This window comes from Bos grunniens, chromosome 4 (genome assembly GCF_055505025.1).
Source record: "Bos grunniens cultivar Pamir isolate PY7600 chromosome 4, Bosgru_T2T1.0, whole genome shotgun sequence".
Classification (NCBI taxonomy): Eukaryota; Metazoa; Chordata; class Mammalia; order Artiodactyla; family Bovidae; genus Bos; species Bos grunniens.
In genome coordinates this window covers 114980067-115005863 of record NC_141168.1, presented here as the reverse complement: position 1 = coordinate 115005863, position 25797 = coordinate 114980067, and the positions used below count along the sequence as shown (strand labels likewise).

Sequence of the window (25797 nt, the reverse complement as noted above, 5' to 3'; positions counted from 1 at the left end):
CACCTTTCAGAGCAGCCTGGGTGTTTCGGCATAACTCCCCTTGCATGGGGTGTTCTCTCCTGGTGTTCCCAGGACCCCCAGCACATGCATCTGCCGCCTCTCCCCCAACCATTCTCAGGGCAGAGCCTCCAGCCCCATCTCCCCAGTCACTGACTCTCCCTGCAAAAGGTCACACTCTTGTCAAGTGTGTGTTGGGAATGCTCCTGCATATGTACAAGGCTGGTGGCTCAGGCCAAAGGGAGATGATGCGTGCAGATCCCTCAGGCAAGTGGTGGAGTCAATGTGTAGCCTCAGAATTTGAGGATTTCCAACCACAATTACTGTTCCAGTCTTTGCAGCTAAGCTATGATAACCTTAACAGCACTAAGCTTCTTCACATTCAGAAACGAGTGATGATTTAGGAGATGTGGGACAGTTACTTCCTTTCCATTAGTCAGAGACCATGCATATGTTCGGGGTCTCCAGCCTCTGAGGGTACCCTCAGCACAGCATCGTGCTCACAGAGGCACAGGGACAGGGGCAGCTGCCAGCGTGAGTGGGCGGCATCTCTGGCTGGTGGGGCCCTCCCTACCCTCCCCCTGACCTGGACTTGTTGCCACAGCCAGGTACGACGCCCCTCCGGTGCTGCTGTCGGCTCCTACAGTGCTGGTCCTGTGGCACTTTGGCTTAAAAGCTGGGGCAGAGCCCTGAGTGGTCAGTGGTCTTAGGTGACTGTGTCCCCTGTTTCCTGATTTGGGTTTGTTCCTGGTCAAATGAGAAGGGTACGGCAGCTGCCCTTTGGAGGGCCCAGCGCATCCAGCCCCCGACATCTGCACATGCAGACAACGGTCGTGGGAGAAGCAGCTGCCCACCCTCGGCCTGGTGCTCACAGGTGCCTTTGCAGGCTGATCCTCGTCTCTATCTCTGTGTCTGTTACATCTCACGGCACCAAATGACACCCTTTCCCCACTAAAGGATACACCTAGCAGGAAGCTGCTTGTTGGGCAGATCTAGGCAGCAGGATGTCTTCTGGGGGGATGTTTTGCTTCTCACAGTTCCGCATAGCCAGGCAACGCCCTGGGCAACTGTTCAGTGCTCTGATCCGTGCCATGTGGGCTGTGCTGGTACTGAGGGGCTGCGGGGGTCAGCAAAGGGGGATGCTGACACCTCCTAGTGCTGTGGGCTCGGCACTGGGTCTGCCAGCCCCACCCCACCCGCTAGGGCTGTCCGGGTTTCTGCAGAGGAGTCCTGTGTCCACTGCATGGCCACATAAGTAAAATAGGCTTTTTTTTTTTTTTAATTGAAGTTTAGTTGATTTACAGTATTGTATTAATTTGTGCTGTACAGCAAAGTGACTCACTTCTACACACACATATATATTTTTTTGTATTGTTTTCCATTCTGGTTTGTCGCAGGCCTGTGGTGTATGGTAGGACCTTGTTCACCCATCCTGCGTGTCACAGTTGGCATCTGCTAATTCCAACCTCCCAGTCCTTCCCTCCCCCAGCCCCTCCCCCTGGCAACCACAGGTCTGCTCTCTGTGTCTGGGAGTCTGTCTCTGTTTGGTAGACTTGTGCATTTGTGTCGTATTTTAGACTCCACGTAGAAGTGACAGCGTATGGTGTTTGTCCTTCTCTTCCCGACTTACTCCCCTCGATGTGGCAGTCTCGGGTCCATCCGTGCTTCTGCAAGGGGCATTACTTCACTTTACGGCTGAGTGGTCTTCCACTGTGCGTGTGCGCCGCGTCTTCTTTGTCCATCCTCTGTCCGTGGACAGTTAGGTTGTTTCTGTGTCTGGGCCGGGTGGAGTCAGCAGAGTGACCCTGGGCAGAGAAGCATCTGCTGCTGGGACCCTTGACAGTCTGCTTATGCTGTTGCGGTGGCTCTCCCAGGGCCGCTGGGCCAGGAGGAGAGGAGCCCGCCTGGGACGTGGCGTCTGGGTGCCCCACGCAGCTGGCAGCTCCTGTCCGGAGGACCAGGTCATTGCTGCCTGCTCTTTTATTTTTCTTTATTCTACCTGTTATGTGTGTGTGTTAGTCACTCAGTCATGTCCAACTCTTTGCAACCCCGTGGACTCCTCTGTCCATGGAATTCTCCAGGCAAGAATACTAGAGTGACTTGCCATTTCCTTCTCCATATTTTATCTGGTGAATAAACCTTAATTCTATAAACCAACCATCAATAGGCTATTGGGTTGTAGTTGTTTTCCCCCCATAACTACAGAAATATTTTTCTCTGAATTAAAATATTCAGGAAAGTCATGAGTTTGTTTTAAATGGAAGACATGTGCTAATTCCTATTTTGGTGGTGGTGGTGGCTATTTTTATTTTATTCTATTTGTTGACCCCTGTCTTGGTGGCAGATGGAGCTGTTTTAAGCATACTCCGGCTGCCCCTGGTTCTTCTCTTCTGTCCTGGGGAGATCACAGGCAGTGCATGTGGTTCCTGAATTGCTGGCCAGTTCCCCTCACATCTGGGGCCTGTCGGTGGGTCACTGGCAGTGCCTGGTCTGGCCCATACTGAGGTGCCCGAGCTTTCTGTCCATCAGGGGGAGGAAATTCAGGCTTTGAGTATGTCTCTATCAGGGAATCCTGCCCTGGTATCACACCAAGACTGAGTGTGCTCTGCATGCCATCATAGCCAGCTCAGACCAGTGCCCTGGTGACCATGTCCTTCATGGACAGGAATTCTCCCACGTTCTGAGATGCCTTTGACTCGGAATGCTGTCACCCTCCACTTCATCCTTCCTTGAAGATGAGAGTTTCTGGGGCTTCCCGGCTGGCAATGTAAAAGGAGGTGAGGGCTGGGAAAGGCTGACACGGCCCTTTTGGGTCAATTTCATAGTAGCTACTTCTCTACCATTTTGGCCTCGGTTCACACTCGAAGCTGCCCTGGGTCCCCTCTGGTCATTTATCGCTTTAGGGAATGAGGTTGGTTCCCCGCCACCCCGTCAGCAGGCTGCGTGTGGACACGTGGTGGTGCCAGCCGTAGAGCAGAGTGGTTTCTTGTGCTCCCCATGGAACCAGAGTGTTCAGGCTATGAGGGAGAGCCTACACCAGTTGGTGGCACAGCCAAGTCCTGTGCCGAGGAGTGTGTGTGTGCATGCTTGCACGGGGGTCGTGCAGTGTACGTGTCCTTCCCAACAACCCGGTCCAGCTGTGAGAGCGGCTCCAGGATGCGTGTGGTTAGCGTGGGCTCTGGCGCTCAGCCAGGTACGGGGACAGGTTGCCTGCTGGTCACTCCCCTGCCCCGTGTTCACCCCAGGCGGCTGAGTTTCATACAATCAAAGCCATACCCTGCTTGCTTCCCTCTATCCTCCCACCTGTGCATCCTCCATGCTCAGAGCTCCCCCGCTCTGTCTTTGGGTGTTTTCCCAGTTGTTAGACTCCCTGTTCTTTTCAAGAGTTGACATTTCTTAATTTAAAGGCAAAACCATTTACAAAGAGTCCTTTTTAAAGACAGTTTTTATTTGGCTGTGCCGGGTCTTAGTTGTGGCACATGGGTCTTAGTTGCCCCACACATGTGGGATCTTAGTTCTCTGACCAGGGATCGAACCCACGTCCCCTGCACTGTAAAGTCTCAACCTCTGGACCACTAGGGAAATCCTATGGAGAGTCTTTATTGACTCTCTCCTTAAGCTTTGTGGATGCCAAATTGAAAAGAAGTATGCAAAAGCAAAGACTGACCTGAGTTCCTCAGGCTCTGAGTCCTAAGACCTCTTAGCGCTTGATAACGATGCTGGGAGGGATTGGGGGCAGGAGGAAAAGGGGACGACAGAGGATGAGATGGCTGGATGGCATCACCAACTCAATGGACGTGAGTCTGAGTGAACTCCGGGAGATGGTGATGGACAGGGAGGCCTGGCGTGCTGTGATTCATGGGGTCGCAAAGAGTGGGACATGACTGAGCGACTGAACTGAACGCATTAAAGTGAGATTTCAATTTAGTTTAGCTCTCAATCTCATCTTCGCCAGGATGCTTAAAGAATGGAAAAGTCGGGTTTTGTATTTGTTTGCAAGGCTGCCTGGAAGGTTCTGCCTGTCTCATCTCCGACAATACTTTCTCCTGCAGAGCGCTGCTTGGAAGACCATGAGCTGGTAGTCCAGGTGGAGAGCACCATGGCAAGTGAAAGTAAATTTTTATTCAGGAAGAATTATGCAAAATATGAGTTTTTCAAAAATCCCATGGTGAGTTTTATCCCTTTGGATTTGGGGTTTGGAACTCTGGAAATATTGCAAGTATAAACTACTTGAGTTTCACTGTAGCTGATCACAAAATAACTGACTGAGATGTACTGGGAGGCAGATGGTTTGAGAATCAGTGTTGCTAGTTAACCCAGCAATACTGGCTCAACACTGTCTCTCTGATACGTAATTGAATGCCTTTGTTCTGACCAAAGTAACCATCTCCTTTTCCCAAAAGTAACAGTGGGTGAGGAGGTCAGTCTCTAAATGGAGAGAGAGAGCTGGGGTGGGCTTCCTCAGTTACTTGGGAAGTTCTTAGTTCAACTGGAGCAACTTGGTCAAATACTCAATAAAATAAAAACTCATTACTCTCAGCAAGTAGCATATATTGTTTTGGGATTATTTGGGGAAGAAGCAGTAGAGACATCAACATCCGGGTATATTGAGCTAGTTTCTTGGAGTTTTCTATTTTGGGGAGCTGGGGCCCTTGCCTTGTGGGATGTCAGGATGGGGAACCTCATACCTGCCATGGCGTGAGCCCCAATCCTGAGTCACAGCAGCGGTAGCTGGGGGGAGGAGTCCCAGTGCCTACTTCTGGTCCTGATAATGTAGCTGCTTTTTTATTGAAAAGAAGAGATTTGCTAACTGCTTTTGGATAATGCACCAGAAAAGGCTTCTTCACATCCCTGTGCTCTTCACATCTCCATGCTCTTCACATCCCCATGCTCTTCACATGCCCATGCTCTTCACATCCCCATGCTCATGTCCTGGTGTCAAGAGTTCTTTGTCTTGTGCACCCGCCTGTGTCTTTGAGTTAGGGAGCGGAGCAGTCCTCTGCCCGGGTGCACTGTGAGGCATGGGCCAGAGAGGGCATCACAGACTTCAAACTTGATCCTGCATTTAACAGAAGATGCAGGCTTTTTGAAGTCCGTGTTTCCACTGTGTGATAAATTAAAAGGACCATCATTGTAAATACAGATTGTCCATAATCGTGCCTATAGGGATGTTTTTAGTACTGGCATATCTGTATGTTTTCCCCACTTGGAAGCTAACCTTTATTGTCTTTGTTTTTCCACATCCTAGAATTTCTTCCCAGAACAGATGGTTACGTGGTGCCAGCAGTCCAACGGCAGTCACACCCAGCTTCTGCAGGTACTGGGCAGGAAGAGGCTTCTGCTGGGGTTTTTGCACAGGTGCTCTTGGGCTGTCCCAGGGGCCTGGTAGAAACTTGGATCAGTTGAGCTCACCCTCACAAATATGGGCCTTGGCTCCTGTTGGAACTTAGAGTATCCAGGAATAAACGTTTACTTGGGAAAGCTGTGTGTAGCCAGGCACCCAGATGGCGCTACTGGTAAAGAACCCACCTGCCAATGCAGGAGACATAAGAGACTCAGGTTCGATTCCTGGGTGGGGAAGATCCCCTAGAGGAGGGCCTGGCAACCCACTCCAGTATTCTTGCTGGACAATCCCATGGGCAGAGGAGCCTGGCAGGCTACAGTCCACGAGGTCGCAGAGTTGGGCACAACTGAAGTGACTTAGCACGCACACAGCCAGGCTCCCTCAAAACAAGCACTTAGAAACAGGATAAACTGACAGAGGCCATCAGAGCAGGAGAGTGGGGTAGAGAAGCTGTAGCTCCCATGTTCCCTGCGAGTACCACCCCCTCATCTCCAAGCACAAGGCCCTGGAAATCGCTACAGAAGGATTGGGTCCGTCCATAGTAAAAACTGATCCATGCATGCATACTAAGTCGCTCAGTCCTGTCCAGCTGTTTGCGACCCCGTGGACTGTAGCCCACTAGGCTCCTCTGTTCATGAGATTCTCCAGGCAGAATACTGGAGTGGGTTGCCATGCCCTCCTCCAGGGGATCTTCCTGACCCAGGGATTGAACTTGCATCTCTTAAGTCTCCTGCTTTGGCAGTTGTGTTCTTTATCACTAGCACCACTTGGGAAGCCCCCAAAACTGATTGCTGTTGCTGTTGCTGTTGCTGCGTCGCTTCAGTCGTGTCCGACTCTGTGCGACCCCATGGACTGCAGCCTACCAGGCTTCTCCGTCCATGGGATTGTCCAGGCAAGAACACTGGAGTGGGTTGCCATTTCCTTCTCTAATACGTGAAAGTGAAAAGTGAAAGTGAAGTCGCTCAGTCGTGTCTGACTCTTAGCGACCCCATGGAGTGCAGCCTACCAGGCTTCTCCATCCATGGGATTTTCCGGGCAACAGTACTGGAGTGGGGTGCAATTGCCTTCTCCCCAAAACTGATTAGGTTGCTCTAAAAAGTTACTTCTTATACTCTAAAAAAACCAACATACCTATCTTCATTGTCTCCTCACTTCCTAAAGTCTGTTCCAAGTTAAACCTGGCCTTTCCCTCCCCCACCGATGGAGGGGGCCGCCAGCTACCTCTCCACACTTACTGCTGACTCATGCTCTTCTAGGAGGTCAGAATATTCCCCTGCACCCCTAAAAACGTATCTCTTAATAGCGTGTTAAGTGAGAGAATAAACAATTCACTAACGCAACCAGCACTCTCTAGGTGGCACCAAATATAAGAGAAAGTACTAGAATGTAGTTCCTATAGAATTCTTCCCTGAGTCCTCCCTTTCCTGCTTTATTTCTTCTGCCTCTGGAAGCTGAGAGCCTCCGTGTTCTGTCCTGGGCCCTCCCACGAGAGCATCTGTCTGCTCTGGGCTAGAGTTGTCAATACTTAGTTATCCTGGTTTATGCACAATGAGGGGCAAATGATTTCCTGCATCTTAGTTGCCTGATTTGAGATGACTTGGTGCTTGGTGAGTGGGTACAGTGATCTCTGGAGACCCCAGAAGCACTGCCTGGAGGCCCTAGGACCTGCCCAGCTGGCCTGTCCCACCTGCAGGAGGAGAAATGTCTGTCTCAGTCAGTGGAGGGGACCCACAAGGGTCACCCCAGACCTGGCTCCTGCCCTCTTTACCAAAGAAAGAGGTGCTGCCAGTGGGCGCAGTTAATGGGGACAGTGGGCTGTCACCAGGGTGTTTGTTTCAGGAGACAGACAGACACAGGATACACAGCTTTCACCAGGGGACATGTGGTCAAAGTGATGGCCAGATGGTTTCTCCCAGCCCACGTGCTCCTGATCAGTGCTTCTGGCACTTCTGTTGCCCCAGCTCTGGGGATCAGACTGGGATTTTTAAGGAAAAATAGAATAAAGGGCAGGATGCTTAAATATATGGTCTTATTAGGAGATTTATGACTTCTGTTTTTCAGTGTTAAAAAGATCTATTTGCTCGTGTGTTTAAACACGAATTATATTTTAGGCACCACCAATTTAGATGGGAATTTTAAGACTTTTGAAAGGAAAAATATTTGAAAGCACTCAGTTTAACACAAAAAGAGTATTTTGGCAATTCATAAAATGTTCCAGTGTCAATGATGCTCATAGTATGTCCTCATAATTTCACGTCAGTATTACCTGACTTTTAAAATTTGCTCTTCAACAGAATTTTTTAAACTCCAGTAGTTGTCCTGAGATTCAAGGGTTTTTGCACGTGAAGGAGCTGGGAAGGAAATCGTGGAAGAAGCTGTATGTGTGTTTGCGGAGATCCGGCCTCTATTGCTCCACAAAGGGAGCTTCGAAGGTGAGTTTTAAAGGCACAACTGCCAGTCACACCAGGCTGGGAGGGTTCCGAGTAAAGATGTGCACCGTGGCTTCCTCCCAGCTTGTGACTTATTAAGCTGAGTGTGTAGCAGCTAAACTCAGAGTTCCTGGGGACCTGGGGGCTGTGTGTCCCCACCCCTGCCACCAAGTGGGCCAGCCTGGGCTCCCTCTGTGGGCTGGCAGCAGGGCTTCATGGCTGCCCGAGTCCCTTGGAAGATGCTGACTTAGTGTCTGTAATTTGGAAGTTGGTGTCTAGGATCACCATAAGGATATTCAATAGATGGTTGTCACCCTGATGCCAATCTAATATATGTTATTGAAAATATTTTATGGAATAAATTTCAGTTTGTGTGTATCCCCAGTGGGAAGAGGAGGTGAGGGATTTAAAATGGCTGCAGGCTTCTGAAGAGAGTTGGGGTGTTGTGGGCTGGCCTTCCTGGGGTCTCTTTTGGTGTCTTTGCATTTCTGACCTATTTTCCTGTAACATCTGAAGACACCTACCATAGGAGCACACCCAGCTGACCTTGGCCGTGCTTATACCATTCAAGAGCTGCAGTCTCTTCTGTTCCTGCAGGAGAGAGAGGGGAGGAGCTGGGGACGCCAAGGGAGAGTGCTGGCCCAGCATCAGGCTCTGGGAAGTCAGGAGACAAGGGGCGTGGCCACCAGAGAGGAGGGCGTGGCCACCAGGGAAAGGGGGCGTGAGCTGGAGGGAGGGGGCGTGACCTGGAGGGAAGGGGCATGGCCACCAGAGAGGAGGGCGTGGCCACCAGGGAAAGTGGGCATGAGCTGGAGGGAAGGGGCATGGCCACCAGAGAGGAGCAGCGTGGCCATCAGGGAAAAGGGGTGTGAGCTGGAGGGAACCGGCATGGGCACCAGGGTAAGGGGGCATGAACTGGAGGGAAGGAGCATGGCCACCAGAGAGGAGGGCGTGGCCACCAGGGAAAGGGGGCGTGAGCTGGAGGGAGGGGCGTGGCCACCAGGGAACGGGGGCGTGAGCTGGATGGAAGGGGCGTGGCTGCACTCCATTCCTCTGAGGCTGCAGGTTTTCCTTGGTCACAGGGAGGTCCACTTCCTCATTTCCCAGCTCTGATGTGTGGCTTATGCGTCCTCCTCGTTGCTGCTGAGGCCCAGGTCAGTTGTCGCCTAGAGGAGGAAATAGATGCAGGATGGACTGTTAAGGCACAGGATGGGACATTTTGTGAGCAGTTGGCCACTGATTACTCAGCATAACAAAGGTGGTGGGGGTCTTACATTTGAGTGTATGCTCCTAACCTTGACCATGGTTTGCAAATGTCCTGATTTCCACTTTGAATATTACCTTATAAGGCGGAATATCAGATACATTGTATCCATCTGTCTGAATATTGGGAGGTGGGGTTTTTAGCACCACCCAGCATCCCAATTGGCTGGGGGATATGGTTTTAACTTGGCACTTATGTGACACCATGGTTATAACCTGTAGACTGTCAAAGGGGAGAGGTGTTGAGAGCATGCGTAGACTGCCCTCTGCTGACAAGGACAGGAAACACTTGCTCTTGGCTGTACTGAGAAGTTCCCTCCTATAAACCTGACCACTTCTCTGCAGGAGCCCAGACACCTGCAGCTGCTGGCCGACCTGGAGGACAGCAGCATCTTCTCCCTGATTGCTGGCAGGAAGCAGTACAGTGCCCCCACAGACTATGGCTTCTGCATAAAGGTACTGCCCACCCCGAGACGGTGAACTTTGAAATTAAACCAGCGACCTCCTTTCTTGGTTGTTGCTTTTTAAAAATAACAAACAGTTTCACATTGGATTTATGCACTGGTATAAAAATATTCCATGTGTGCTTTCAATGTGTCAGTCCTTGAGTAGCACAGATGCTCAGGGAAAAGCAGAAGCCCTGATGCACAATGCCCCATGGCTTAGGGGTGATGGGCCCTGTGGTTTAGGGAGCCCCCCAGCCTGTCACCTGAGTGGCCTCCAGGGTGCTGAGTAAGCTGGTGCCTTCTGTGTGGGCTTCCAGTAACCAGGACATTAGACTAGCGATAGTGATAGTGAAGTCGCTCAGTCGTGTCCGACTCTTTGCAACCCCATGGACAGTAGCCAACCAATCTTCTCTGTCCATGGGATTTTCCAGGCAAGAATACTGGAGTGGGTTGCCATTTCCTTCTCCAGGGGATCTTCCCAACCCAGGGATTGAACCCAGATCTCCCGCATTGTAGGCAGACGCTTTACCATCTGAGCCACCAGGGAAGGCCCAACAGAGGAGCAAGTGAGAGGCCCCAGCGGGGATCGAACTCACGACCCCTGGTTTACAAGACCAGTGCTCTAACCACTGAGCTATGGAGACTAGGGGTGACCACAACTCTGCTTCTCACTGTGCAGGTGTGTGAGGGCACATCCTCACACACACACCTGTGTGAACAAGCACATGCGCACATGTAGACATATGTGTGCATGGTTATGTGCACACACACACAGTCGTTCCTACTCAGTGAGGTTGTGTTGTCAGTCACCATAATAGTAGATATTTACTGAATTACCCACTGTGCACGAGACATTCTGCTGAGGTTTCTACCTCCATCTTCCTGGGTCTTCCCAGGTGCTCACAGTGTGGGAACTGCCCAGCCCCGCTGCCCACATCAGGTTGCCAGTGAGTGAGCCCATAGTCCCCCAGCTGGGCTGTCTTCTAAGCTGGAGGAGGAGACAGGGCACAGGGAGCCTATTCCATCCAAAAATACCATTTTTCTGCTTGATTTAGTGAAGCTTCTTTGGTTACAAGTGGTAAGAACCAACCTCAAACCCCCTGAAGGCCGCAGTGCACAGGCGGCTGGTGGAGAGCAGCTCATGGGGGACTGGAGCCGTCCCCCTTTCCCCTGGCCCACATGCCAGCCCACAGCCCTGTGGCCTCTGCCTCTCCCACTGTATCCGCCACATGCAGGGCTGTCCTTCAACCCTCCCCTGCATCCAGGTTCTCGAAGCAGGGAGCTGGGCTAGTCTGACCCCGCAGGGCCCCTCGGGTCTGGGCTCAGAGGGCCCAGCCCAGCCTGTGCCTGCTGGCTTTCTTCCGTCACAGCTGGCCCCTGCCCCTGGGTAGGCACCTGCCAGCTCTCCACTGCCTCTTCTGCGGCCACGTTGGTCTCGCTCTCTGGGCCTTTCCACAACATCTGTCCTTGGCCTCCACAGCCCTGAGTCTTGGAGGCTCCTCCCTGCCTCAGCTTACCCTGCAGGCCCTTCCCGCAGCTGCCTCTTCCTCGGGGGTGACGGAAGGCACCTCCTTCCAAAACCCAAGAGTGGCTGTCCTTCCAGGAACCCACCTTCCCTGCAAGAGCTGACGCTCCCCTACCCCCACCACCTTGCTGGTTTGCTTTCCTGTTTGTCTCCCCCAACACTCACCATGGGAGGATGGCCGATCACTCAGCCAGGTACTAAGTAACCAGCTAGCAGGCCCGGCCTGTGCCCCACAGAGCCATGAGTGATGCCCAGGCGCACACACCTGCCCATGCTCCCATCTCTGCCGCCTGGTGGGTTGTGCTGTGGGTGGAGCTCAGGTCTGCCCTGAGAGGAAGGGTGGTCCTGACTCACTGTCACACTTACAGGTCTTCCTTCTCCTTTAGCCTAACAGAGTCAGGAACGAGGCTAAGGAGCTGCGCTTGCTCTGTGCCGAGGATGAGCAGAGCCGGACGTGCTGGATGACAGCCTGCAGGCTCCTCAAGGTGGGTCCTCGTGGTCGCGGGGTGTTTATGTGTCACCCCACGGTCACTATGTGTGCGTGTCAGCCCTGAGGTCGCTGTGTGTGTGTGTGAACCCGTGGTCACTGTGTGTGCGTGTCAGCCCCGAGGTCGCTGTGTGTGTGTCACTGTGGTCACTGTGTGTGTGCGTCATCCTGAGGTCACCGTGTATATCACTGCCTAGTCACTGTGTGTCCCCCAGTCACTGTGTGTATGCGTCATCCCGAGGTCACTGTGTGTGTATTGTCCCACAATCACTGTGTGTGTGTGTACGTGTGACATCCTGCAGTCTGTGTGTTTGTTTGTGTGTGTGTGTGTGTGCATGTGCATGCATGCATGCATGTCAGCACCATGGTCACTGTGTGTGTGTGTGTGTGTGTGTGTGTGTAATCCTGCAGTCACTGTCTGTCTCTGTATCTGTGTGTGTGTCCCCAAGGTCCCTGTGTGTTTGTATCATGCCCTGGTCACTGTGTGTGTGTGTGTATGTGTGTGTGTCCCCGAGGTCCCTGTGTCTGTATCATCCCCTGGCCGCTGTGTGTGTGTATCATCCCCAGTCACTGTGTGTGTGTGTGTGTGTGTGTGTGTGTGTGTGTATCATCCCTGGTCACTGTGTGTGTTTGTGTGTGTGTGTATGCGTGTCCCTGAGGTCCCTGTGTCTGTATCATCCCCTCGTCACTGTGTGTGTGTGTGTGTGTATCATCCCCTGGTCACTGTGTGTGCTTGTCAGTGGTCACTGTGTGTGTGTGTCGGCGGTCACTGTGTGTGTGTTTGGCTGTATCATCCCCCAGTCACTGTGTGTGCGTATCGGTGGTCACTGTGTGTGTGTGTTGGCGGTCACTGTGTGTGTGTGTGTGTGCACACGCATGCATGTCACTGGTCACTGTGTGAGACCCCAAGGTCACAGCATGTGACAGTGCGCACCTCTCCAGGGATGATGCCTCTCACCCTCCACGTCCCGTCACTGGGCTCTGGGAGTCGAGGGTCCTCGCATGTGTTTTCAGTTTCAGAAGCTCCCGCAGAGCTATTACATTAGCAGAGCCGGAGCCAGTTCCCAACCCGATGGTGGTGGCACTTAGGGTGGGAGCAGGCTGTGCTGTGCTTTGCAGGACACTTAGCAGCCCTGCCCTCGTCTCTCTCATGAGACACCAGCAGCACCCCAGCAGCTGAGACGGCCCCACATGTCCCCTGGGTGTGGGGAGGGTTGAGAACCACTGCCTTAGAGAAATGGGGAGCAAAAGGTCAGGACCAAGGAGTCAGAAGATGTGATGGGTAGCCACACATAGGTCACCAGGAGGTTAATGGTTTTCCTGATGCAGCATCACACTCGGGAATTCCCAAAGTGCCAGGGCCTTGCAGCAAACATGGCAGATCGTCTGGCTCCTGACAGGGTCTCAAGGGAAACTGTCTCCCGACAATAATTCTAAAGGAAGTGTCTTGCTCAGACCATCTCGTGGGACCACACCCCACGATGTGCAATTTCACAGAAACGGCCTGGGTGACCTCACAGGCCCTGTAGACGAAGTGCAGGGCAGTGCACCGCCTTGTAATATGGCATAGAGTGTTCCTCTTCACACACACACCACGTGCTGGAAATTACTTAGTATAGAAAGTCCTCGTGAGTTACAGACAGGTTAGCTGATAAAACAGACTCAGCCCAAGTCAAGGGCTGGCAGGGACGCGTGTTTGCTTAGCTGCAGCCGCCACGTGCAACCACAGTCTCTTGGAGAAGTCCCCAGCCATCCCTGAGGCTTCCAGCTACTGCGAGACTCTGGGTGGCGTCCCTTGGAGACACACGTGGGAGGCTGAGCTCCGAGACTCCTGAGAGGCGCTGCAGGCTTCTGGGAGAGGTGGCCAGTGTTCTGTGCCAGAACCTTACTTTGTTTTATTTTTTGTCACTGATGAAACAGAGAACAGTTAAAATAGAAATGTTACTGTTCTGTAATAGAAGAGGAGATGCTGTGTTGGTATAAGACATCCTATGTCACAGGCTGCTCCCTGACGCTGTGCTGTGCTCAGTCGCTCAGTCGTGTCTTTGGAACCCTACGGACGGTAGCCCGCCAAGCTCCTCTGTCCATGGGATTCTCCAGGCAAAAGTACTGGAGTGGGTTGCCATTTCCTCCTCCAGGGGATCTTCCCAACCCAGGGATTGAACCCTTGTCTCTTAGACCTCCTGCATTGGCAGGCAGGTTCTTTACCACTCAACGCCACCTGGGAAGCCCCCTGATCCCTGACAAGTCAGTCAGTTCAGTCGCTCAGTCGTGTCCAACTTTTTGTGACCCCATGAACTGCAGCACACCAGACCTCCCTGTCCATCACCAACTCCCAGAGTTTACTCAAACTCATGTCCATTGAGTTAATGATGCCTGCCAACCATCTCATCCTCCATCATCCCCTTCTCCTGCCCTCAGTCTTTCCCAGGATTAGGGTCTTTTCCAATGAGTCAGCTGTTCACATCAGGTGGCCAAAGTGTTGGAGTTTCAGCTTCAGCATCAGTCCTTCCAGTGAACACCCAGGACTGATCTCCTTTAGGATGGACTGGTTGGATCTCCTTGCAGTCCAAGGGACTCTCAAGAGTCTTCTCCAACACCACAGTTCAAAAGCATCAATTCTTCAGTGCTCAGCTTTCTTTATAGTCCAACTCTCACATCCATACATGACCACAGGAAAAACCATAGCCTTGACTAGACGGACCTTTGTTGGCAAAGTAATGTCTCTGCTTTTGAATATGCTATCTAGTTTGGTCATAACTTTCCTTCCAAGCAGTAAACGTCTTTTAATTTCATGGCTGCAATCACCATCTGCAGTGATTTTGGAGCCCCCAAAAATAAAGTCTGACACTGTTTCCACTGTTTCCCCGTCTATTTCCCATGAAGTGATGGGACCGGATGCCATGATCTTCGTTTTCTGAATGTTGAGCTTTAATCCAACTTTTTCACTCTCCTCTTTCACTTTCATCAAGAGACTCTTTAGTTCCTTTTCACTTTCTGCCATAAGGGTGGTGTTATCTGCATATCTGAGGTTATTGATATTTCTCCTGACCATCTTGATTCCAGCTTGTGCTTCTTCCAGCCCAGCGTTTCTCATGATGTACTCTGCATAGAAATTAAATAAGCAGGGTGACAATATACAGCCTTGACGTACTCCTTTTCCTATTTGGAACCAGTCTGTTGTTCCATGTCCAGTTCTAACTGTCGCTTCTTGACCCGCATACATATTTCTCAAGAGGCACGTCAGGTGATCTGGCATTCCCATCTCTTTCAGAATTTTCCACAGTTTGTTGTTATCCACACAGTCAAAAGCTTTGGCATAGTCAATAGAGCATAAGTAGATGTTTGGAACTCTCTTGCTTTTTTGATGATCCAGAGGATGTTTGCAATTTGATTTCTTGTTCCTCTGCCTTTTCTAAATCCAGCTTGAACATCTGGAAGTTCACAGTTCATGTACTGTTGAAGCCTGGCTTGGAGAATTTTGAGCATTACTTTGCTAGCGTGTGAGATGAGTGCAATTGTGTGGTAGTTTGAGCATTCTTTGGCATTGCCTTTCTAGGGATTGGAATCAAAACTGACCTTTTCCAGTCCTGTGGCCACTGCTGAGTTTTCCAAATTTGCTGGCATCTTGAGTGCAGCACTTTCACAGCATCATCTTTCAGGATTTGAAATAGCTCAACTGGAATTCCATCACCTCCACTAGCTTTGTTCATAGTGATGCTTCTTAAGGCCCACTTGACTTCACATTCCAGAATGTCTGGCTCTAGGTGAGTGATCACACCATCGTGATTATCTGGGTCGGGAAGATCTTTTTTGTGTAGTTCTTCTGTGTATTCTTGCCACCTCTTCTTAATATCTTCTGCTTCTGTTAGGTCCATACCATTTCTATCCTGACAAGCTGGTGTTAAAGCCAAGTATCTCTCAATAGGGAGCTGGTTCCCTGAGTTAAGGGATTTTCATGCAGAGAGCCCCCTGCAGCTGGAGAAGGAACAGGCTCCTCTCAGGGTTCTGCAGTGGGGAATGTTCCAGGATGTACTATTAACAATTCAACAGCACGGTGCAGAAGGGTGTTTAGAGAGATCACTGCATTTGTGGAGTGAGGGGTGGAGGTGCGTGTTCACATTTGCTGGTGTGTAAACGTGAGGCGACAGGCGAACATGGAGGCCGCTCACCGGAACCTGGAGGCTGTGGGGCAGACAGGGCATATGTGCAGGGAGACCTTCAGGGTTTCATGTTTGTGTGATTTCATTTATTTTTTTCTCTGCAAAAATATAACCTCTTTCGGAAAAAGCAAAAAGGAGATGCAGAAAGACATGATACTAAGGCGTCATGTTCCATGGGTAACAGGCAGTGATGTGGCCCTACTTCTGACCGGTCTCTCACGTGAGGAGAGTGGGCGTCTCTGTGCTGTCGTAACCAGGTGCAGGGAGGGAGCGGCCGAGCTCGCAGCGGCCGTGATGCCTGGCTGTTATTCGTGCCAATGACACGTGTTTTGTGTGTGCTGGCACAGTGTGAACGTTCCGGAGCATCCACTGTGGGCCACGCATCACCTCACACCTGTGACCTCACTGCTCACAGCAGCTCTGTGCACACACCTACAACCGTCCTCACAGCACAGGTGGCGGACTTGAAGCCCATGACTTGCCACACGTGGCTGCTGGCATGGGGCTGAGCCAGCGCAGGACCCCGCGTGCTGGCCCCAGAACTCCATCCCTGACCGGCACCCTCACTGCCTCCCTGAGAGTCTCCAGGAAACAGAGATCCATCCATTCCAGACGTGAGCCTGTTGTCCCAGTCGCAGTGCCCCGAGGAAACCACTGACTCCACATCCCACAGCGCCGTCCTGCAGGGAGGCAGGGCCTGGCCCGGGTCACTGCAGCAAGGCAGCGGTGGCTGGAGCCTTTGTCAAGTCAACAGCAGTGGAGTCATATCCTCCCACCTTGGCTGGCCATACCCTTGGGCTCCTGCCTCTACAGAGCAGACAGCATCAGCCTCTGGTGTGAGGGATCCCTTACAGACATCCAGGTCTCCTCCCTGCCTGCCCTCAGCTCCATTCATCTTGCTCAGTGGGGCGAAGCATAATTGGAACAAGGTCCTCCTTGATGACCTCACCCTATACCCCCACATTGCCTCGAGAACAGGATGTGTTGTGCTCCAGAGACTTGCACCCTTCAAAAGTGCTGGGGAACCTTCTCAAACGCCTCCTGTTCCCCTGGCCCTGCGGCATCACCAGCTTCTTGGACTGTGAGCACTGGTTCAGTCAGTGGTCAGTCTTGTCTTCTTCATGGGGAGACCAGTCCTCAGGCTGCAGGGACCTGACCTGGAGAGGCTCAAGGCTCCCTTCACTTTTCCTTGCTTCTGCTCTCATGTCCAGGTGCCATCCTGCCTGGCTCCCCCCAGATCCTCAGAGCTGGGATGACCTAGTGCTCAGAACATAAGAGATGCTCAGAAAATGTGCACTGAATGAAAGTGGAAACTGACCCAAATACCTGTGTCTGGCTTTCAGTGACATTGCAACAGCAATTTGGATGGTATAAAAATCCCAGGGTGTTTTTGAGAGGAAAGCCTTCTTTTGAGTTAACTTAGGACCTTCCTGTTTCTCTTAACTACCAACCCAGTTACACCTCCTTTAAAATATATATGTGTACATATATATATATATATATATATATAGCTCAAACCTCCTGGGGAGAAAACTGGTTAGTATCTGCTTTTGTTCCTCTACCTTCCTACTACTGCTGCTGCTAAGTTGCTTCAATCATGTCCGACTCTGTGCAACCCCATAGACGGCAGCCCACCAGGCTCCCCCGTCCCTGGGATTCTCCAGGCAAGAACACTGGAGTGGGTTGCCATTTCCTTCTCCAATACATGAAAGTGAAAAGTGAAAGGGAAGTCACTCAGTTGGGTCCGACCCTCAGCGACCCCATGGACTGCAGCCCACCAGGCTCCTCCATCCATGGGATTTTCTAGGCAAGAGTACTGGAGTGGGGTGCCATTGCCTTCTCCGACCTTCCTACTACAGTGTTTCCTAAATGACTTCATAGACTCCAGGGGCTGTGCAGGGAGTGTGAAAACTGTGTTATTTACCTACCGTATCCTTCCTGTGACCCTCCACCTTCTAGAAGCTTCTTAAGCTGCTATTGCAATTCTTCCCCAAGAGGGAGATCTTGCTTCATCAACACAAGATTCTGTAGGGCAGTGGTCCCCCATGCTTTTTGGCACCAGGGACCAGTTTTCTGGAAGATAATTTTTCCATGGACTGAGGCAGGGTGGCGTGGTTTCCAGATGATTCAAGCACACTGCATTTATTGTGTACTTTGCTGCTAAGTCACTTCAGTCGTGTCCGACTCTGTGCAACCCCATAGACGGCAGCCCACCAGGCTCCCCTGTCCCTGGGATTCTCCAGACAAGAACACTGGAGTGGGTTGCCATTTCCTTCTCCAATGCATGAAAGTGAAAAGTGAAAGTGAAGTCGCTCAGTCGTGTCTGACTCTTAGCGACCCCACGGACTGCAGCCTACCAGGCTCCTCGGTCCATGGGATTTTCCAGACAAGAGTACTGGAGTGGGGTGCCATTGCCTTCTCCAATTGTGTACTTTACTTCCCTTATTATTACATTATAATATATGATGAAATCATTCTACAGCTTACCACAGTGCAGAATCAATGGGAGCCCTGAGCTTGTTTTCCTGAGCTCAGGCAGCAATGCAAGTGATGGGGAGTGGCTGTAAGTACAGATGAAGCTTCACTCGCTTGCCTGCTGCTCACCTGCTGCTGTGCAGCCCAGATCCTAACAGGCCGTGAACCAGCACGTTTGTGACCCAGGGGCTAGGGACCCCTACTCCAGGAATTCCCTGGTGGTCCAGTGATTAGGACTCAGCGCTTTCACTGCCAGGGCCCAGGTTCAATTCCTAGTGGGTGACTGAGATCCTGTAAGCCACCCAAGCAGGGATAAAAAATACATATAATTTTTTAAGCTTTAAAACAACAACAGCAAAACAAAACAAAAAACCCCACAGAATTCTGTAATGAATCACTTAACATGGAAAAGGCAATTAAAGTGGATGTTGGGCACAACGGCAGCCAAGGGGCCTCCTGCCTGGCACAGGCATCTGGAGCAGAGGTTGCTTACAGCACCTGGAAGCAGCACAAGCGCAGGGACTGAGAAGTTGTGTCGGGTAGAGGCAAAGTGTGCCAGCTCTGCTGATAGCACCGGTGGTTTGCTGCAAGCTCACCATATGCCACGCCCCTGCTTGGAGCTTCATGTTACCCCATTTGATCATTATGAGAACTTGGGGGGAAATTCAGCCTTCACAGTACAGTGTGGAGAGAGTGCTGGGAGCGTGGCTGGCCAAGACTCCATGTCCCTTGGAGGACTTTCTTGGGAAGCCCAGGTGGGACTTGGAGAATGGCTCAGCTGTGTTCCAGCCTCCCATCTGGTGGTGCCACCTGCCAGCACACAGCCAAGCTCACTGCCTGTTTGGATCCCAGAAGTTCAGACCTGAGGTTCCCAAAAGCCAGTCCTCTGACTGCTGAGAATTTGGGGAAATATCTTCTCTAGGGCCAGGCTTCCCTGGTGGCTCAGCGGTAAAGAATCTACCTGCCAATGCAGGAGACACAGGTTTGATTCTTGGTCCAGGAATATCCCCTGGAACAGGAAATGACAACCTACTCCAGCATTCTTGCCTGGAGAACCGCATGGAGAGAGGAACCTGGTGGGCTATAGTTCATGGGGTCTCAGAACTGGACACAACTTAGTGACTAAACAGCAACTTCTCTAGGGCACAGCAAAACAAAGCAAATGGGGACAGTGCAGTCAGCTTTCCACAAGCAGTTAATAGCTGCATTCACGGTAATGGCTTTATTCTTTAATCTGAGAGTGTATAAACTTAGCTAATTTAAACTTTCTAAAACTCTGATTGTCTGATCTACTGTTATATCAACAGTATTTTATAAAATATTGTTGATATGGTGGTAGATCAACAATTAATTTTTGGTGTGTGTGTATGTTGGCTTATTTGGAAAATTAGTTACTAGGGCTTAAGACAGTCACAGATTTTTTTTTTTCCCCAAAAATCTGATTACTTCGTGAAGCCTAAAATAATCAAAGTCCCTGATGTAGACCTTCCCTTTTACCTTCTTTCCTGTAAGAAGATCTCTCAAGTCCAGTGGTTCCCAAATTTTATTTTTACATTCCCCCATTTCAATTTTTGTTTAGAAACAGCCTCCACTCATAGCATCTCTGAAGCACATTTCCACCATGAGACAGTTTGAAAGCCTGCCTGCCCCATCCCCTCCGGCCTCTTGCCCACCTACTGCACTGCATGGTGTGTGAGCAGCCCCAGTTCACACCTGTGTGAACTATAAACACAGATGTCTTTTCTATGTGAACAGATGAAAACGGGAATTAAAGTACATGGAGAGCAGAAAGGAAGGAAGGATGTAAAACCCAGTCATTTTAAAAATGGGAACAGTAAAGACAGACTTTGCATGTCTACCTAAGTTTTTAAATCAAGATGAAATGGACGTTCTTTGCAAGACAGAAAAACCTGAAAATTAACTGGAAAACCCAGAGGGAGAAATTGAACTCCCATTTAAAAAAAAAAAAAAAATTGAGTTCCTTTAAACTTTGAGAAACATTCAGGCTCTGTGCTATGTAAACTGTAACAGGGCCAGGAATAACACTGCATGCTGAGGTTTGGTCACCTTCACCCATCAGGGCCTGTGCTGTCCTTTTGGACACAAGTCAGATGTGGCCATAGAGATTGCATTTCGTTCTTCCTGAATCCACACTCTTCTCTCTAGGACGAGAACTCCACTCAGCAGCCATTTGAATATGGGCCTGCTGACAACAAAATCTCTCCATGTCTATTTTGACTTTGCTTTCATTATTGAGGGAACTTTTCACAGTTGATCAAGTCCTAGATTAGGGTTATTTGATCCTGTGCTTCTCCCATCCCATTGTCTTCTAACTCTCATCATGCAGGTTAAAAAGTTAGCTGTCCTTCTCATTGCTTCTTTGAAAATAATGAGTCTTTCTCTGGTTGCTTTTACATTTTCTCTGTTTCTGTTTTGCATGATGTTCCTGGCTGATTTTGTTTATTTGTTCCTTTTGTTTTGCTCTTATCCCGCACCTAGATTCTGTAGCTTGGTGTATTTTTAATTTGTTTGGAAAATTCTTGGCCATCATCACAAACATACTGCCTTTTCATACTGTTCATGGAGTTCTTGAGACAAGAATGCTGATTTGTTTTGCCACTCCCTCCTCTGGTGGACCATGTTTTGTCAGAACTCTTCATTATGATCCATCTATTTTGGGTAGCCCTGCACAGCGTGGTTCTTAGCTTCCCTGAGTTACACAGGCCCCTTCTCCACAAGACTGTCACCCAAGGAGATCAAACAAGGTAATCCTAAAAGAAATCAACCCTGAATATTCATTGGAAGGACTGGCGCTGAAGCTCCAATTCTTTGGCACCTGATGCAAAGAATCAACTCATTAGAAAAGACCATGATGCTGGGAAAGATTGAAGGCAAAAGGAGATGGGGGTGGCAGAAGATTCAATGGACATGAATTTGCGCTAAGTCCAGGAGATAGTGGAGGACGGGAGCCTGGGAGTCACTAAGTTGGACATGACTTAGTGACTAAACTACATCTGAAACATTTGTTTTGACCTGCTCTCTCTCTTCCTGTCTCACTGGGGTGCGACTGTATCTACGGTAGACCTTTTCATCATGTTCCAAATATGTTAGCTTTAGAAGTGAGTACTTACTGCTGGTCCTTGAGCTGGAAATGAGTTCACATCCGTGAAGAACAGTGAAGAGGAAAATGCAGCCCGCTGGGTTCCTCTTTCCTCTTCCTTTTTTTCTTTTCTGTGTGGTTTGAAGGTGTAACTGAGGAGGCAGGTTGGGACATCAGGACCATAGGAGGCTTTGCAGGACACTCAGTGCTTACTGACCGAGGAAATAAGGCCCAAGCTGCTGAGCTGGTTGGGCAGGGAGGCTGGTGGTTAGGAAGAGCACTGGTTTGGAAGCAGGATTGTCCATTCAGAACCTGAATCCTTACTTTACCATGACCTTGAGCAACTTGCTTCACTTGTTTGTGTTCTATTGTTTGTGAAATGAGGATAAACTACATATTTCATAAAATAGAGAGGATTAAATAAAAGAGCAGCATAAAGCACTCAGAGCTTTGCCCAGAGCAACATTTAGTAAGGCTAATTGTTCTTGCTAGGCATTATTATGTTGTTACTTCTTTGACCACTTCCTGCCCACCCAGCACCCCCAGACAGATAGTGGTAACTGACTGTGGAGTGTTGGTGGTGGCAGGCCCCAGAGACAGGGCTCTGTTGGGTGTTTATTCTTAAGTTCACCCAGTTGTCGCCCATTATTCTATATGAGTGTGGCTCTTGAGTGCCAAGGGTTTGCCCCATGTGGGGCTTTAGGGGCTCCGGATGCCCTGGTGACTGACTCTGGCCCTCCTTACCTCTTCAGTATGGGATGCTCCTTTACCAGAACTACAGAATCCCACAGCAGAGGAAGGCCATGCTGTCCCACTTCTCGACTCCAGTGGTAAGTCAAGCTGCACCTCTGAAGCCACATTCCTCTTCAGCTGCTGCATCAGCACGGGCTGTGGGCATCTTTTCTCAGATGAGGCTGCCCCGAGGAGCCAGAATAGCCGACCAGCATGCATTTCCCAGGAGATGGACTTTGTCGTCTCAGCAGTGTGACTGCTGGGAGCAGATCCCTCTCTACCCTCTCCCCTTTCCCACGTCTCCCTGCAGCATTGCTTTGGTGAATGGCTCCCACTGAGAGCTCTATTCTAGTGTTCAGAATGTTGACAGCGCCCACGTCTACTGAGGAGCTGCCTTCACCACCTTCGCTTCTGTCCATTTCAGCCAGGGGGTCCATGGTGCTGTTGACCATGATGCTCGAGTCCTAGTGAAAATTGAGATTGTAATGAGTCTTCCTGTGATCTCAGGGTGGACTTTATGTCTCAGAGGTGCAGAAACAGTTCATCCTCCCCAAATATGATCTTAACACATTATTAACTGGATGATGTATTAACACATTTTTTGTTATCCAAGTATTTATTGGCCAGGAGTGTCAGTACATTTTTAGAAAGTGATCAAATTAACATCACTGTGTGAAGTTGTTAGATCTTAAAATTGATCAAAGGTTCATTATACAGTTTATGATTATTGTTATCACTCATGTTTTGCTCCATTAGGTTTTTGTAGCACCTTGTGTATATTTGTGAAATTTTCAAAAATGACACATCGAGAAATCTTGAGTGAAAAAATTTTCAGTGAATTTTATGCAGATATCCTCTCTGAGTGTCCAAGTGACATATATGTTAGTGTCTCAGAAGATGATAGTTCTTCAGAATATAGTTCTGATTCAGACAATGTGAATATCAGACCAACAAAAAGACAGAAAACCTCAATGATTGATTCTGATGCAGAAAGTGAAAATGAAACTCATGGTGCTGGAGAAAACTTTACAGGGGTAACTATTGGATGTGATAACCTGCAAAATGTTAGTGAAATAACAGAATTAATTTTTTGGCCAGCCAAAATAAAAAGCATCACCAACCACAGGTGTTAGTTTCTGCAGAAATCCCCCAGTTGATAAGGAGTTAACAATCTCTCAATGTCCGTTCCTCAGAGATGTCAAAGTACCCACAGAAGCGGTGCCCATGTTTCTGTGAACTAACTTACCTGAGAAGGGATTTGGCTGCTGGTGAGGGCTGGCTCACCTTTGACATTACCATTTCTTGGATGAGTTTTTTGTGGGTTTTTTGGTAATGGAGGAGAAAGAAAGAATGATTTTATTACTTTGCCAGGCAAAGGGAGACCACAGCAGGCTAGGTCCTCAAGAACTGTGCTCTCCTTTGATGAGTTTTAATTCACATTAGAGACCCTGTGGACGACCACACGGGTGGACACCAGTGGCCTCACCAGCAGCTTCCGAATATCTTGAGAGAACTGGAAGGTTTCTTTCCTCTTCTTGAGAAAAACCAAAGCCATTTTTCTTCCAAGGGCCCTTCAGACACTAAGTGTTCTGTCCGATCCTTGGCAGCAGGGTCCTTGCCCATCCTTTGCTGCCCCTCCCTGGGTCTGCACAGCTATCCCACGCAGCAGTTCCTACCTGCTGCTCTGCTTGCTTCCCTGTGTCTCAAGAATCCACGGCCTCTCCTTTGCAGCGCAGTGTCTCTGAGAACTCCCTTGTGGCAATGGATTTCTCTGGGCAAACGGGAAGAGTAATCGAGAATCCAGCTGAGGCCCAGAGCGCAGCCCTGGAAGAAGGCCACGCCTGGAGGGTAAGACTGTGGCCCAGTCCCACCCCTGGTCTGCCCCAGAGAAATGGCTCTGTGCTGGCGGCAGGGATGCGGGGCGGGGAAGGGGGTGGCTGTGAGTTCTCACCTGCAGGAAGCTGTGGCTTGCCTGGGCGCCTCCACACCCCCGGTACCTGGCCACCCCCACGGCCTGTCTTTGGGCTGCCATGGAGGGGAGGGGCAGGAGCAGAGCCCTGAGGCCCCTTGGCCCTCAGCCCTGTCCCTGCTAATGTGTCATCAGGGCCTCTGGGGAGAGCGCCGGGCCAGGCGTTCCCATCGTGGCTCAACCGCCGACCAACCTCCCAGCCTTGAACAGTCTCTTTACTCTGAGACTCAAGTTCCTAATTTCCAGATGGAAGAATTTCACCCAACTTCCAAGCTTTTCTGAGCTTTCAAGGCAACTCTGGCTCAGAAAGCCTCCCCATCCTTCAGCTTCACAGTGTTCAGAAAAGGAGAATGTCCCCAAAGCTACAGACCTGAGTTCCCTGTGGAAGCTCATAGTTTTCTCCTAAGGTGTGTCGGGAACTGTACTGCGTGTCTTCTGTGTGACAGACAGCCCGGCTTCAGCACTGGGATCGTTAGCAATATCCCGGGGTGGGACGCTTCTGGTTTTGCTTTTAACGACTGCGACCCATAAGCTGTTTGCCCTCCTGCTCACATGGGAGGGGTCCTTGTGACCACATGGGACTAGGCAGCTGTCATCCCGCCATCAAGGGCCTTTCACCCAGCCAGCCTCCTGCCCCGTGTGTCCCAGGTGGCGCGGTGATTGTGTTCGCGGCTCACTTGGCGCTGACGCAGGGATTTCTTTTGCAGAAACGAAGCACGCGGATGAATATCCTAGGTAGCCAAAGCCCCCTCCACCCTTCCGCCCTCAGTACAGGTAAACACGGCATGTTGGCTTGATATTGTTGTACATAAATAACATAAAAGCGCTCCCAGCCCTCCCCAAGCCTCACGGCAGGCCTGGAGTACAGCGCACGAAAGCTGGGACCGCAGGAGTCGGGGCCCCATGTGGCCCCCAGCGCGCTTAGCAAGGCGGCTACCGTGCACGGAGCCCAGCCTACCCTCCTTCTCTGGTCCCCACAGTGATTCACAGGACGCAGCACTGGTTTCACGGCAGGATCTCCAGGGAGGAGTCGCACCGGATCATTAAACAGCAGGGGCTCGTGGATGGGTAAGGGACGCGTCCCGGGCGGGAGTCTGCTGGGCTCAGCTCCTCAGAGCATCTTGCTGTGTGTGTGTGTGGGCAGAGGGGGCGAGGGTGGTGCAACAACCTCATTTTAAGTTGGAGCATTGTGCTCAGGAGTATGAAGGTGGTGCAGGATTTCCACGGCTAGGAAGTAGACAGAATGGCAGTCCATTTGTCCAGACCCCATAATCCTCCTCCACCTATTGGATGCAATTGGAACAGCCAAAGAACACACTCTAATTAATAAGGCAGCAGGCAAATGGAAGTGTCTTTTTGACTACACCTTTTACTTTATGCATTATATCTTTGACTTTTGCCCCAACCACCCCAAACCTCAGTGGCTTAAAGCAGCGAAGCTGTATCCTTGTTCACAGTTGGTGCAGATTGGGTGGACAGTCACACTGGGGCCTGAAGAGCTGGGGCTAGGATGGCTGGACTTATGCGTCCAGTGGCCAGTGCTGCTGTGGATGGGTGATGAGGCAGCTGGGTGCAGGCCTCTGGCATGCTAGCCTGCCAGGGTCCATGCACTTCACAGCCATCATGGGGGCCCTGGGGGTAAGAGATCAAACCCCAGTGCACAAGCACTTCTTAAGCTGACACCTGCTTGGAAAAGGCAAGCCACATGGCCAGGCTCAGCATCATGGGAATGCGAGGGATCTGCCTAGAGTGAGGTACTGCTGTGTGAGGGCCCAGGGAGTGGTCCCTGCGGAGCTCAGCCAGAGTTCTGTCTCCAGGCCCCAAGAGGCCCTGAGGAGCTGGTTGGCTGCCTTGGTCCATCTTGTCA

General features: G+C 50.6%; 1 protein-coding gene and 1 non-coding gene across 21 annotated transcripts in view; one reads left to right on the top strand and one right to left on the bottom strand.

Moving 5' to 3' along the window:
• The window catches only part of GRB10 (growth factor receptor bound protein 10), a 223642-nt gene that overhangs the window by 184041 nt on the left and 13804 nt on the right, over positions 1-25797 (top strand). For 14 of the 20 annotated variants that reach the window (XM_086398021.1, XM_086398030.1, XM_086398026.1 and 11 more), the window contains 9 exons: positions 4050-4165; positions 5246-5314; positions 7636-7773; positions 9379-9489; positions 11391-11489; positions 21982-22059; positions 23693-23809; positions 24638-24704; positions 24911-24998. In XM_086398021.1, the coding sequence (XP_086254147.1) occupies positions 4050-4165; positions 5246-5314; positions 7636-7773; positions 9379-9489; positions 11391-11489; positions 21982-22059; positions 23693-23809; positions 24638-24704; positions 24911-24998 (883 nt within the window). Of the gene's footprint in view, positions 1-4049; positions 4166-5245; positions 5315-7635; positions 7774-9378; positions 9490-11372; positions 11490-15050; positions 15621-21981; positions 22060-23692; positions 23810-24637; positions 24705-24910; positions 24999-25797 lie in introns of those variants that run through there. The other 6 variants (XM_086398023.1, XM_086398033.1, XM_086398038.1 and 3 more) reach the window with 3 other exon arrangements.
• On the bottom strand, positions 10051-10123 carry TRNAT-UGU (transfer RNA threonine (anticodon UGU)). Its single transcript has one exon. It is a non-coding gene; the product is annotated as a tRNA-Thr (tRNA).